This window comes from Ranitomeya variabilis, chromosome 2 (assembly GCF_051348905.1).
Source record: "Ranitomeya variabilis isolate aRanVar5 chromosome 2, aRanVar5.hap1, whole genome shotgun sequence".
In the NCBI taxonomy this organism is placed as follows: domain Eukaryota; kingdom Metazoa; phylum Chordata; class Amphibia; order Anura; family Dendrobatidae; genus Ranitomeya; species Ranitomeya variabilis.
The window spans coordinates 200,838,384-200,853,953 of record NC_135233.1 but is presented as its reverse complement, the minus strand read 5'-3'; the positions used below and the strand labels follow the sequence as shown (position 1 = coordinate 200,853,953).

At 43.8% G+C, this 15,570-nt stretch overlaps 1 protein-coding gene across 4 annotated transcripts in view; it reads right to left on the bottom strand.

Moving 5' to 3' along the window:
* Positions 1-10,984: 10,984 nt before the first annotated feature.
* The window catches only part of ASTN2 (astrotactin 2), a 939,506-nt gene continuing 934,920 nt past the window's right edge, over positions 10,985-15,570 (bottom strand). For all 4 annotated transcript variants that reach the window (XM_077283456.1, XM_077283455.1, XM_077283458.1 and 1 more), the window contains one exon: positions 10,985-15,532. In XM_077283456.1, the coding sequence (XP_077139571.1) occupies positions 15,295-15,532 (238 nt within the window). In that variant the 3' untranslated portion in view covers positions 10,985-15,294. The remainder of the gene's footprint in view (positions 15,533-15,570) is intronic.

The window sequence follows — 15,570 nt, the reverse complement described above, 5'->3', positions numbered from 1 at the left end:
AAAACACTGAAGGACTTGACAGAGGTCTTGTAGCTTCGACCACTGCACATCACACAACTCCATGTCTGCCATCCAAGTGCCTGCCCGTGTATGTGTATCCTCCCACAAATAAATTACAGCACGCCTCTGTTCGCACAGCCTCTGAACCATGTGCACTGTGGAGTTCCATGTGGGAAAGAACGGTGTGAATCCAGCTCCAAGGATAAAATGCGAAAATTTTATTTAGTCATTTTAAAATGCTGCTAGAACATGACCGGCATGATAAGTGACGGAGAGCAACCAGCACCTGACTGGACGCGTTTCGGGCAGCAAATGTGCCCTTAGTCCTCAGTGGAGTTCCACCTTGTTGCAACGTCGATTATTAGGTGGTGCTGAGGAAGATTTAGCGATCGCTGATGGTTCAGCATACGGCTGGAGTGTACGGGCGACTGGCGGATGTGTGAGCAAAGTCTTTGCACCTTCAGGAGCAGAGCTGGTAACCCCGGATAATTTTTCAGGAAGCACTGCACCACCAGGTTCAAGGTGTGAGCCAGGCAAGGTATGTGTTTCAGTTCTGAAAGGGCTATGGCAGCTGTTATGACCCCAATAGCAGAGGGTCTCAGAAATAATAACCAAGTCTGCAAACACAAAAAAACAGCTCCTAGGGCAGTGGTAACTGGGCTGACCATATATCTAATCCTAGCACCACAAATAGAAGTAGCCGGGGAACGTGCCTACGTTGGTTCTAGACGTCTCGCGCCAGCCGGAGAACTAACTAACCCTAGAAGGGAAAAGAAAGACCTTTCTTGCCTCCAGAGATAAGACCCCAAAAAGTTGGATACAAGCCCCCAACAAATAATAACGGTGAGGTAAGAGGAAAAGACAAACATAAGAATGAACTAGGTATTTAGCAAAGAGAGGCCCACTAGCTAATAGCAGAATATAGTAAGATGACTTATATGGTCAGCAAAAACCCTATTAAAATATCCACGCTGGATATTCAAGAACCCCCGAACCGTCTAACGGCCGGGGGGAGAACACCAGCACCCCTAGAGCTTCCAGCAAGGTCAGAAATCACATTTAGTACAAGCTGGACAAAAATAGAAGCAAAGCAAATAACCCAAATAACCAAAAAGCAGAACTTAGCTTAATTTTGCAAAAACCAGGACCAGCGGACAGGAGCAAACAGAAGGATCTGATTACAACGATGCCAGGCACTGGAGTAAGGATCCAGGAAGTTAATATAGCAACACCCCTGGACTAACGGCCCAGGTGAGTGCCAAAGTGAAGAAAGACAATCCCAGAGTCATATCACTAGTGACCACAAGAGGGAGCCAAAAAGTCTAATTCACAACAGGCAGCCATAAAATTCCTTCCGTTATTATCACTGACTACCTTGCCTGCCGGCCTCAAGATGTACACTGCCCAGCCATGACTGAGTTTCTTGCTGCAAGTACTCGGCCAGTACTTTCGTGGTGTGTCTGTTGTCGTCCAAACACTTCATTTGTAACACAGCCTGCTGACGCTTACCACTAGCTGTTCGATAATGGGACACCTCATGTGCAACACTGGCAGCTGCGGATGGAGTGGTCGTGCGACTGCGCTCTGTGCACGAGCTTTCACTTCTGGAGGAGGAGGAGGAGGAGGAGGGGTGGCGAATGCCTACAGCCAACTGTTTCCTAGACCGTGGGCTAGGCAGAACTGTCCCACTATGGCTGTCCCCTGTGGACCCTGCATCCACCACATTAACCCAGTGCGCCGTGATGGACACGTAACGTCCCTGGCCATGCCCACTGGTCCATGCATCTGTTGTGAGGTGCACCTTTCCACTGACTGATTGCCTCAGTGCATGGACTATGCGGTCTTTGACATGCTGGTGGGGGGCTGTGATGGCTTTTCTCGCAAAAAAGTGTTGACTGGGTAGGTCATAGCGTGGTACTGCATAGGCCATCAGGTCTTTGAAAGCTTCGCTTTCAACCAACCGGTAGGGCATCATCTTTAACGAGATTAGTATAGCAATGTGGGCGTTCAAACCCTGTGTACGCAGATGAGAGGATGAGTACTTTCTTTTCCTAACGAGAGTCTCTTGTAGGGTGAGCTGGACTGGAGAGCTGCATATGGTGGAACTAGCGTTGGTGGTGGTGGTGGACATGGCAGATTGAGAGAGGGTTGGTGATGGTATTCTTGATGTTGGCCTACATACAGTGTTTCCTACCAATAACCTTGTGATTCCCTGACTGCTTTGGCCTTGCTACAATACCTCCACATTTGCTGCTGGTGGTGTCCTAACCGGTGGGCTTACAGTGATTGAAGCAATGTAGCGTTGCTGATAGTGTTGAGCGATACCGTCCGATACTTGAAAGTATCGGTATCGGAAAATATCGGCCGATACCGGCAAAGTATCGGATCTGATCCGATACCGATACCCGATACCAATACAAGTTAATGGGACTCAAGTATCGGAAGGTATCCCTGATGGTTCCCAGGGTCTGAAGGAGAGGAAACTCTCCTTCAGGCCCTGGGATCTATATTAATGTGTAAAATAAAGAATTAAAATAAAAAATATTGATATACTCACCTCTCCGACGCAGCCTGGACCTTACCGCTGTGAACCGGCAGCCTTCTTTGCTTAAAATGAGCGCGTTCAGTACCTTCCATGACGTCACGGCTTCTGATTGGTCGCGTGCCGCTCATGTGACCGCCACGCGACCAATCACAAGCCGTGACGTCATCCCCCAGGTCCTAAATTCCTAGAAGGGAATTTAGGACCTGAGGGATGACGTCGCGGCTTGTGATTGGTTGCGTGGCGGTCACATGAGCGGCACGCGACCAATCAGAAGCCGTGACGTCATGGAAGGTGCTGAACGCGCTCATTTTAAGCAAAGAAGGCTGCCGGTTACTACCAGGGCGCGTCCGAGGGTGAGTATATCCCTATTTTTTATTTTAATTCTTTATTTTTTACATGGATATGGATCCCAGGGCCTGAAGGAGAGTTTTCTCTCCTTCAGACCCTGGGAACCATACACTGGGAACTTCCGATTCCGATTCCCGATACCACAAAAGTATCGGATCTCGGTATCGGAATTCCGATACAGCAAATATCGGCCGATACCCGATACTTGCGGTATTGGAATGCTCAACACTAGTTGCTGACTACCTTCATTCTGAGCAGGTGCACCAACAGTACGTGACGTTTGGTAGTTAGTCCAGGCTTGAAAGTGCATGCTGGTTAAATGTCTACGCATGCACGTTGTATTTAAAATTTGAAGATTCTTCCTTCTGCTAAAGGTCTTTGAGCATTTCTTACAGATAACTTTTGACTGATCATTCGGATCTTGGTTAAAAAATTGCCACACTGCACTCTTCCTACTATCGAATACCTTTTCAGGCATTGCACGCTGTGCTACTTTCACCAGATGGCCACGCTGTCCTAAAGCTGTTTTTGTTTTTGACACACATTTTTGGCCTGATACGGGCCTGCGAGATGACAGCTGTTGCGATGTAGATGGCTGCTGCGGATCATCCTCCTCCGCTTCTGAGCTACTGGCAGCGGCACCCTCTTCCCCCAATGGCTGCCAATCTGGGTCAACAACTGGGTCATCTATCACCTCCTCTTCAATGTCATGTGCACTTTCCTCTGTGTCACCGTGTAAGGTGCTATAGCGTTCGGGACGGGGCACCAGAGCCTCATCAGGGTCAGATTCTGGCTCAGTACACTGCGAGGGCAATGTAGTGATCTGAGTCAATGGAACAGCATAATAATCTACCTGTGGCTGTGCATCAGTGCACTCCATGTCCGATTCATCTTGTAATGGGCAGTTAACAATTTCCCTTTCTAACCCAGGCACGGTATGTGTAAAGAGCTCCATGGAGTAACCTGTAGTGTCGCCTGACGCATCCTTCTCTTTTGGTTTGGGTGAAGGACACAAGGAAACATCTTGTTCCTGACCGGAAGCATCTACTGACGACTCGCTGCTTTTATATTGGGAACTTTCTGAAGAGGAGGAGAAAGAGCTAAAGGCTGAGTCAGCAAGGAAAGCCAAAACTTTTTCCTGCTGCTCCGGCTTTAAAAGCTGTTTTCCTACTCCCAGATAAGGGAGCCTTCGAGGCCTTGTGTAGCCTGATGATGACGCTGGCTCAACATCTCCAGCCTTAGGTGCTATTGTGCTTTTGCCACTACCATCAGATTCACCACCACCACCATCAGTACCAGCTGGCAACGACCGCCCACGGGCTGTTCCACCAGACTTCATTTTTTGGAAAATCTAACCAAAATAACAACCGTTACATGGTACTGTAAAACAAGGTAGAAGGTGTATATAAACTTGTTGAGAATTTGAATCTCTCTTTTTTGTTGGGGAGACTGAACCAAAACTCAGGCCCAGTGTATAAAACAACACAATGTAAGTGGCAGAAAGTGGCTGGCTGACATACGACAAACTAACAGGACTGTAGTATATCCACTTCGTGAGAATTTGAATCTCCCTTTTTTGGGGGGGAGACTGAACCAAAACTCAGGCCCAGAGTATAAAACAACACAATGTAAGTGGCAGAAAGTGGCTGGCTGATATACGACAAACTAACAGGACTGTAGTGTATCCACTTTGTGAGAATTTGAATCTCACTTTTTTTTTGGGAAACTGAACCAAAACTCAGGCCCAGTGTATAAAACAACACAAAGTAAGTGGCAGAAAGTGGCTGGCTGATATACGACAAACTAACAGGACTGTAGTTTATCCTCTTTGTGAGAATTTGAATCTCCCTATGTTTGGGGGGAGACTGAACCAAAACTCAGGCCCAGTTTATAAAACAACACAATGTAAGTGGCAGAAAGTGGCTGGCTGATATACGACAAACTAACAGGACTGTAGTATATCCACTTTGTGAGAATTTGAATCTCCCTTTTTTTTTTGGAGACTGAACCAAAACTCAGGCCCAGTGTATAAAACAACACAATGTAAGTGGCAGAAAGTGGCTGGAAGATACCGTATATACTCGAGTATAAGCGGAGATTTTCAGCCCAAATTTTTGGGCTGAAAGTGCCCCTCTCGGCTTATACTCGAGTCATGATCGGTGGTGGGGTCGGCGGGTGAGCACTGTCATATACTCACCTAGTTGCGGCGTTCCTGGCACTGTCCCTGCAGTCACACTGTCTTCGGTGCCGCAGCCTCTTCACCTGAGCGGTCACGTGGGACCGCTCATTAGAGAAATGAATAGGCTGCTCCACCTCCCATAGGGGCGGAGCCGCATAATTCATTTCTCTAATGAAGAAGTAACGGTGACCGCTGACAGAGGAAGAGGCTGGGGCACCGAAGACCAGCTGTCCGGGGGAAGGAGCGGGATGCCGGGAGCAGGTAAGTATCGCATATTCACCTGTCCTCGTTCCACACGCCGGGCGCCGCGCCATCTTCCCGGCGTCTCTCCGCACTGACTGTGCAGGTCAGAGGGCGCGATGACGCATATAGTGTGCGCGCCGCCCTCTGCCTGATCAGTCAGTGCGGAGAGACGCCGGGACGGGACGTGAGGAGCTGCGGCAAGACAGGTGAGTATGTGTTTTGTTTTTTTTATTGCAGCAGCAGCAATGGCACAACTTTATGTGGAGTATCTATGGGGCAACGGTGCAGAGCACTATATGGCACAGGTATGGGGCAACGGTGCAGAGCACTATATGGCACAGCTATGGGGCAACGGTGCAGAGCACTATATGGCACAGCTATCTATGGGGCAACGGTGCAGAGCACTATATGGCACAGCTATGGGGCAACGGTGCAGAGCACTATATGGCACAGCTATGGGGCAACGGTGCAGAGCACTATATGGCACAGCTATCTATGGGGCAACGGTGCAGAGCACTATATGGCACAGCTATGGGGCAACGGTGCAGAGCACTATATGGCACAGCTATGGGGCAACGGTGCAGAGCACTATATGGCACAGCTATGGGGCAACGGTGCAGAGCATTATATATATGGCACAGCTATCTATGGGGCAACGGTGCAGAGCACTATATGGCACAGCTATGGGGCAACGGTGCAGAGCACTATATGGCACAGGTATGGGGCAACGGTGCAGAGCACTATATGGCACAGCTATGGGGCAACGGTGCAGAGCACTATATGGCACAGCTATGGGGCAACGGTGCAGAGCACTATATGGCACAGCTATGGGGCAACGGTGCAGAGCACTATATGGCACAGCTATGGGGCAACGGTGCAGAGCACTATATGGCACAGCTATGGGGCAACGGTGCAGAGCACTATATGGCACAGCTATGGGGCAATGGTGCAGAGCACTATATGGCACAGGTATGGGGCAACGGTGCAGAGCACTATATGGCACAGCTATGGGGCAACGGTGCAGAGCACTATATGGCACAGGTATGGGGCAACGGTGCAGAGCACTATATGGCACAGCTATGGGGCAACGGTGCAGAGCACTATATGGCACAGCTATGGGGCAACGGTGCAGAGCACTATATGGCACAGCTATGGGGCAACGGTGCAGAGCACTATATGGCACAGGTATGGGGCAACGGTGCAGAGCACTATATGGCACAGCTATGGGGCAACGGTGCAGAGCATTATATATATGGCACAGCTATCTATGGGGCAACGGTGCAGAGCATTATATATATGGCACAGCTATGGGGCAACGGTGCAGAGCATTGTATATATGGCACAGCTATGGGGCAAAGGTGCAGAGCATTATATATATGGCACAACTATGGGGCAACGGTGCAGAGCATTATATATATGGCACAGCTATGGGGCAACTGTGCAGAGCATTATATATATGGCACAGCTATCTATGGGGCAACGGTGCAGAGCATTATATATATGGCACAGCTATCTATGGGGCAACGGTGCAGAGCACTATATATATGGCACAGGTATGGGGCAACGGTGCAGAGCATTATATATATGGCACAGCTATGGGGCAACGGTGCAGAGCATTATATATATGGCACAGCTATCTATGGGGCAACGGTGCAGAGCATTGTATATATGGCACAGCTTTATGTGGAGCATCTATGGGGCCATAATGAACGGTATGGAGCATCTATTTTTAATTTTGAAATTCACCGGTACCTGCTGCATTTTCCACCCTAGGCTTATACTCGAGTCAATAAGTTTTCCCAGTTTTTTGTGGCAAAATTAGGGGGGTCGGCTTATACTCGGGTCGGCTTATAATCGAGTATATACGGTATATGAAAAAATACAAGGACTGTAGTACAATTTCAATCTCCCTACAATGATCTCAGGACAAGTATGGCAGCAATAAAAAGGACTGCTGCACACCAAAGTGCACTGTGGACAAATAAACAAGATAACTGTGCAGAAAGGAGCAACAGGATTTTTGCTTTTAAAAAAGCAGTTGGTTTGCACTGCAGCGTGCAAACAGCAATGCAGCTATCAGTGAGCCTTATAAGGCAGCCTAATAAGCTACAGAGCTGATGCACAAAAATATAGCCTCCACTGTAACTGCAAAAAAAAGGTGGTTTTGGACAGTGGAAATCGCTACAGCACAAGCAGTTTGGGGGTTAATCTTCCCTCCCTAACTATATCCCTTCTTCTGATGAAGCTGCAGCAATCTCTCCCTATGCCATGATCGGCAGCAGTAAGATGGCGGTCGGCGTGCATGCCCCTTTATACCCCCTGTGATGCCGCAGAAAGCAAGCCAATAAATGTCTTGCCCTTCTCTAAGATGGTGGGGACCGAGACCTATGTCATCACGCTGCCCACACTCTGCATCCTCCTTCATTGGCTGAAAAATGGCGGTGAAAGTGTCATATGAAAACGCGACTTTGGCGCGGAGATCACCGACCGCATGGCCGATCCCACACTAGGATCGGGTCGGGTTTCATGAAACCTGACTTTGCCGAAAGTCGGCGATTTTTGAATTTGTCCGATCCGTTTCGCTCAATCCTAGTGGCAGCTCAAAAAAAGGGGGGAAACACGGTTTCCTATTGCACAGTAACATCGAACGGAACAGTCATTTCTAAATGCAAAAAAAGAAGGAAAAGTTAAAACCAATTAAAAAATAACATAAATCAATGCATAAACCCCCCTCAAACCCATAAAAGGATGACAATTACAAAAATGCAGAGAACCCCATATTTTCGTTAAGTCCTGCCGGGCTGAGGGTACCCAGCAGATATATCCAGCGGCACTCCAATTTTGCCAAAGCTCTTCCCATATCTCCACCTCTAACACCTAGATCCCACCGATCAATAACTTTGATCCGTAAGCCACGTGACTGGCATCCATGATATTTTTTAAAATGCCGTGGTATTGTTTTTAAGAAGGCATCATTATCCACTTTACTGGCTTTCTCAATGTCTAGCACGTGTCCCCTTACTTGGACTTTTAATTCCCTAGTAGTGAGGCCCACATATACTTTCCCACAAGGGCATGTGGCATGGTAGATTAAACCATTATTTATTCACTGCATTGGCAGGTTTATATATACTTTTCTTATGTGGATCGATACTGTGTAGGACATGAACATGACTTTATATCTCAGGTTGCATTAATAGGATTACTGTAATGTTGTTTATTGATGGTAGGCAGATATAGGGATAAAAACTTATATTATCAATTTAATAATTATGAGAGCCTAATTAGTTTGATTGTAATATCCCTAGCACTGATTGTGATATACTACCACTTTTTGTATTATCAACAATACCAGCCATATAGACGCCCTTTGACCTCCTTTGATTGTATCCACACAGGGCTTTTTTGATGATTTGGTAATTTGTGGTGTCCCCTACGGCATTACTTGCTTTTTTATTTTTCAAATGTTGTTTTAATATTGTTTATAATAAAAATTGTTTTATGTTGCTATATATGGGATCGCTTCTTTTTCTCCACATTTATTGACATGTGGGAATGGTAGTCTTAGTTATTTGAAGTGCCCTTTATTAGGACAAGTTTGGTATTTAGGTGATACAAATAACCAATATCCTTAAAGAAGCACTGTCATCCACATTTTTATCCTTTTAAAGGGAACCTGTCACCAGAAAGAAATGCTATTAAGCTGCCGATATGGGGTTAATCTGCAGGCTAATAGCGTTATTATGAATTGGGTGCAAATGAAAAAAGGCAGAAAACTAGATGAAAAAACCATGATGAATTGGGGCCATGTCCCAGTCAATATCGCTTTTTCTGCTGCATAGTACAGAATTTTGACTTGCTGAGTCAATTCCTATACACTATGGCCAGTAATACCCTCTTTGAATTGTGAAAGAACAGAATCCATTGGGCAGGATGTCCTCTGGGTGGCACATTTTATCTAATATAAATAATATTGATTAACGTTCTAGATTGCTGCACTATTGGAACACTTTTTAATACAGATATTATTAGCAGTTTGATCCCCGTTTTCTGCTAAGATATGATCATTCAGGAACATTTCTGGACTTTTCATACATTAACCAAAAATATTATAGCCCTAACCCTATCCCTGCCAATGGCTTCTAGCTTCCTATTATTAGACAGTAATAATGTAGCTTTTTATGTCAATTCAGATGGGCTGTCATGATGGTTATTTAGATGTACACCGCTCCAGCCCCGAGGGTGCTACCTAGGACGGTAGCAATGCAGCCATCATTTTTTTGCACACTTTTCTAGATCCTTGCTACCTTGGGTGGAAGCGCCTTGTCTTGGTTTTCTCCATTGTTTTCACTTACTACACGTTGGAACTAGTGATTCCAACTAATTATAAGCGAACATGTTCGGATAAGTTGGTCTCTGAGCATGCTTGTGTGCTAACAGAATATCTTTGGTGTGCTCTAACACAATCTATGCATGTGTTGTGGCTGTCTGACAGCCGCGAGACATGCAGTTGCAGGGACTTGACATTTTTCAAGTACACCAAATACACTCAGTTAGCAGCCGAGCATGCTCAGAGTACACCTTATCCAATCACGTTCACTTATCACTGGTTGGAACTCTTCTAAGGAATTGTCCACAGTAACCACATTGGCACAGATCCACCACCAGGGATCATTACCGTTATTTTGTTCTTTCCAGAGTTGTGTCTGGTTGTCACGCACAGTGTGGGAAAACTAAGTACAACACGAAAGGATGAGGGGAAGGAAGCCCAAACACTTGGGAAAGGGGGAATGGAGACCGCTAGGCATATCTGATAACACCTTACCTAAGCCCTGTATCTCCCGAGAGCTAGGCCCTGGATAGGGAGAGAATGAGCACTGGTCAATCCCCACTGTAAACTAAAGACAAAAAGGTAGACAGACAAGGGGAATGAACTTAGCTTGAGCAGACTCGAAGGTTACACCAAACGTTCTCAAACAGCTCCAAAGAGGAAGGTAGCTGACTGCTATAGCTCCAAGCTCTCTGCAGCCGACTGGGGATTTATAAACCCCATGGTCCAGGTGTGTCAACTAGAGCCAGATGGAGATTGCCGCTGGGTCCAAGAGTCAGAAGGATTAAGGAGGTGTATGTAATGCCAAACACAGAGACCTGCTGCCAACTGCAGAGTGATAGTCTGTTGCATCTGACACACTCGTGACACAGGTTGCACAACTCCACAAGGTGAGTAAAACCATGTCTCACTTTTTTCCTGATTTTAAATTGACCTACTACGCTTAGATAGCACTCCTGTATTTCCCTTTTCTTTCCAGATTACAAATAGAGATAACCAAATTTTTAAATATTCGTTTCGGATTACAATTGCTGGCGAATATTGTATTTGCAATATTTGCCGAACATAGCCGAATGCCAATGGAGTCAATGGTAGAAGAGATGAACGAATATGTTTGGCAATGAGCCTTAAGCGTAAATGCGGCATAAATTGGGTACCAATATGGCACGCATATGGCAAATTTGGATTCGGCGACCGCTTTCTGAACATATTCGCTCATGTCTAGTTACAATCCATTATCAAATGGAGCTTTTTATGTTATTTTGAGAAATAAGGAGACCCTTGAACAGCAAAGAATAATTAACAAATGAATACATTGTTTAATGGGTTATCTGGAAAACATTCAAGGGAAAGACTTACCAGAATTTCCGAGGACATCTTGACTTTCCACCCATCGTAAAATACATATAACAGAGTCAATTGGTGATGAAACACTTTTGTCATTTGCAATGGATGTTAATAATACACATATTATGAATTATGGAACATACTTTATCCTGCTGCATGATTTTATTCCATCCAGGCCGATCCATTATTAGAGACATATTTTATAAATATAAAATGGACAATCTGAGCCATCCCTTGTAGGACAATGATTTTGCCAGCAGTAAAAGACGTGAATTAACATAGTCAATCACATATGCAGAAGAAGTGATACATCATGATATTTGCTTCACACTGGTGAATAAAGTATCTCCGGTGGTAATCATTCTCTGCATTCTTATGGGGGTTTTTTGTGTTTTTTTCATAAATGGGTTCAGATTCCATTACATGGATGAATGAAATAAGTTACATAATTTTACAAGTACAGTAAAAAAATTTCCCCATTATTAACAGTCTGAATTAAAGGAGTTGTCCGGGTCTGGGACAACAAAAGTGTGCAGTCTCATAGGGGGTGATTCATTAATGTGTTTACTTCCAGAAATCTAGTACAAACACCTACTGCCCAATCAATGGTCGTCATTAGTGATGAACGAGTGTACTCGTTGCTCGGGTTTTCCTGAGCACACTCGGGTGACCTCAGAGTATTTATGACTGCTCGGAGATTTAATTTTCATCGCGGCAGCTGAATAATTTACAGCTACTAGCCAGTCTGAGTACATGTGGGGGTTGCCTGGTTGCTAGGGAATCCCCACATGTAATCAAGCAGGCTAGTAGCTGTAAATCATTCAGCTGCTGCAATGAAAACTAAATCTCTGAGCAGTCATAAATACCTGGAGGTCACCCGAGCGTGCTCTGGAAAACCCGAGCAACGAGTGTACTCGCTCATCACTAATCGTCATGTATCCGACATTGGCTGTCCGATCTCAGCCAGGTATGTTTAAGCCACGCATACGTAGGCAGAGACCTGTCAGTCACTGTCAGGGAGAAGACACCAGGGACCCGCCTGTGTCAATTAATCTGCCGTGTAGCTACTAAAAGTACGACACAGCATTTCAGAGTTCAATACACCTGGTTAACATTGCATAGCCAGTGTCTTATACAAAATGCACAAAAATATTGCGGCTTTTGGTCTTTACACCCCAGTTATTCCAAAATGGGGCGTAGAATGGGCCGGACAGGGTATGGATTGCCCGAACAGGGTGTGAGCACACCCGCCTATCAAATTTATCATGTTACTCAAATAACTTAATACGTTACTTAAGTATCTTACTCCAAAAATATACACAAGTCCTCAGCTGCAGACTTTTGACCCAAGTTTGGACAACCCCTTTAAGAAAAGCTAGTTGGGCTATCACAGCTGGGAGATCCAAAATCAGTTTTTATCACCTGAAAATCTTTCCTCAAGGGTCAGTTTTAAATGGTGAATTCTTCCAAGTTAAGGGACAAACTTACAGATTTTTACACCGGACAAAACAAAATTATTGTAAAAAGAAGTGAGTAGGTTAAAAGAAACTGCTTTCTATTAAGAACCAATGCTACTCCTGGAATTGATAGGGCTGAGTTGCAATACCAGACATGTCCTGTAAATTAAAGCGGTGCTGTTTCTGAAAAAAATGATATATTAAAATTAATTTAAAAAAATGTTTTTTAGAATTTTGTCCAGCATGGAAAGTTATGAAACTTTGAAAATTACTTTATTATGGGATTTGTCTTCATTCATTAAAAGAAAAAAAATGCATGTAAGTGTTTTCTAAATCCCGGTCTTCCCCGGTCTAATTCTTTCACCTGTATTGATATCAGCTCAATAGGAGTACAGATGATGGCAGTGATGGGTCAGCCCCTGTCTCCTCCTCTGGTTGTTGTGCTTATCAGAACAATCTACTACAGCAGTTGATCCCCAAAGATAGTGGCATGGGCACTGAGCTGACCAATCACAATTATTGTACAGGAATGAAAGCAAATCCCCTAATAAAGTGATTTGCAAAGAAATTAAAGAGGACCTATCCATTCTGACAAAAACTCAGGAAGTTGCAGTAGATGAAAATATAAGACTTTTTTGAAGATTTCATTCACAAATCAGAAGATTTCTCTCAGTATTCCGGCAAACCACCTTTAGCTTCACTTTACCACCGTGATCTCCAAATCTGGCAATATTCTCAACTCAGGGATGTACTATCAACTGAGAAAGGGGGAGCTGATTCTATACAGAATTTGAATGGTAAATGGAGCCTTGCTCTTAGGACTTTGGTTGGCCTCATCAATTTGACTGTTTTGTCAAGTTTGAAGTCTGTAGAATACAATTTTCTCGTAAACTCACCTAAACAGATTCACAAATGTGAGGGATCATTTCACCAGTGCATCCCAATGAACAATGAAGCATTGAAATGCAAATAAGGTGATAACTTTCCTTTCAATCAGGAGCCTGAACTTTACTTCATGCTGAATATTCTTATATATCAAACATGTAATAAAATTTATCTGTATGTTATGCAGGGTGGCTAAAAAAAAAAAGAATATAGATTATGCTAAATGGGCTGATATGCTTAAAGGGGGACACATCTGCTGGTAAAGGGTTAATCTGCTAAAAGGAGGACACATCTGCTGATTAAGGGTGAATCTGGTAAAAGTAGGACACAATTGTCAGTAAGGGGTTAATCTGCTCAAAGGAGGACACAACTGCTAATTAAGGGTGAATCTGGTAAAAGGAGGACACAATTGTTGGTAAAGGGTTAATCTGCTAAAAGAAGGAAGCAACTGCTGGTTAAGGGTTTATTTGCTTAAAGTAAGACACAGCTGCTAGTAAAGGGTTAATCTGCTCAAAGGAGACAAAGGAGAAAACAACTGCCGATTAAGGGTTAATCTGCTAAAAGGAGGACACAACTGCTAGTAAAGGGTTAATGTGAGTCTTTTACTACATGCTGTATAGAGCCAGTAGCAGCCAAACCACACAGTGAAGAAGGCTGTGGGATTATAATTTATCTATACTACTACTTCTATCCTCCTCATCCTATGGATCCATAATGCACAGGGTTCCATCTTCGATATATAACTACATTCAGCATGAAGAATCTCTCCTGCCATATGTACATGCAGCACCATTCCAGCCTCCTCCTACACAGTGGCACAGTATCTATCAGCTCAGATGCAGGAAGTCTCAAACAGCTATCAAAATAGTGAGAAAGTAGAGAGCCCAAGTTGAGCTGACTTCAGTTTTCCTTTTCTTAAAGGGCCAGAGCTTTAATCACTAAATTAATGAGGAAATGTTTTAATTTCTCTAATTAAATAATATGTATGAGAAGGTTTTACGTCTGGTCTTATGTTACTTTATGAGGTTTTCCGATAAGTGATAGATCCTCTTTAAGGATAATCTTTAAATCTGTTACCATCATAAGATTCTAATTCATTTATAGATCCCCATGAATTATATCTTTTTTTTTTTTTACACAAGAACTTAATTGAAATCCAATTTTTTTTTATTCCAGATGGATATAGCCTTTTCATTATTTCGTATAGCAGCAAATATTTGTTAGTTAAAAAAGCTTAACATCAAAAATCCATATAATTTCACCAGGTTTCTTTCCATAGACCAATACTATCAGTTGACATTCATTAATTTTACTCTTTATTCAATGGATGTAGTTTTTAAACAATGGTTTGCTTTCTTCAGAAATCAGTTTATAGTTTTTGCATCCTGATTTCCATCTTGTATCCTCTTCTTCTGTCCCTCATAAATATCCAATTCTTTATTAGTCCATCATCTTAGTTTCCGTGATATCTGGAACACGTAACACAATGAAGTGAATACAGTTATATGATCACTGTGACAGTGTACACAAAGTACGTACCGTAATAAGAAGTTTGATGCATACAGATTGTTGGACAATACGCACAAAAAAATGAGCAGGTTAAGTGACCTATAAAAGCAAGAAAAATATAAAAGTCCCTGCATCATTTCCACATTAATTGGAAAACCAAAAGGGAAACTAAAAAGATTAGACTGGGAACATCTCCAAGGAGCAAGTTGTAGAGCAGTGCCTTGCTGGTACTCTTCTTGGGTTTCCAAACAAAAAATGTATTAAAAAAAACCTTTGTCTCTGCTTAGGAACGTTTTTCAAAAATGGATATGAGTTTTCATAGCACTTTTTCTGTTCATAGTTTATAAAAGTCGCTATGATAGGTTTCTTGGCTGCTCGTGACATGACGTTGGCATGACCATTAATTCTCTTCCGAAAACATCTCGAGGAAGTTAGAGATTCATCAGAGCGCTCATCGTCCTTTCGAATCTCCGTACGTATTGCGAGGCATGGATACCATTTTCTCTTCGCATGTAAATTTGTTGTCCCTCAAAATGTTATACAAAACTAAACCTGATGTTCGAAGGTCTTCGCTGTGACAGATTAGGTATGGAATGTTGTCTATCCTGCGTTGGATGTGTGCACTTCGCAGTAGTCCAGAACAATGGCTGCTTACTTTTTCTAGTTTTCTAAGAACCAAGTGGGCTTTCCTAAAAAAAAAGAAAAAGAAAAGAGGCACATAGAATTT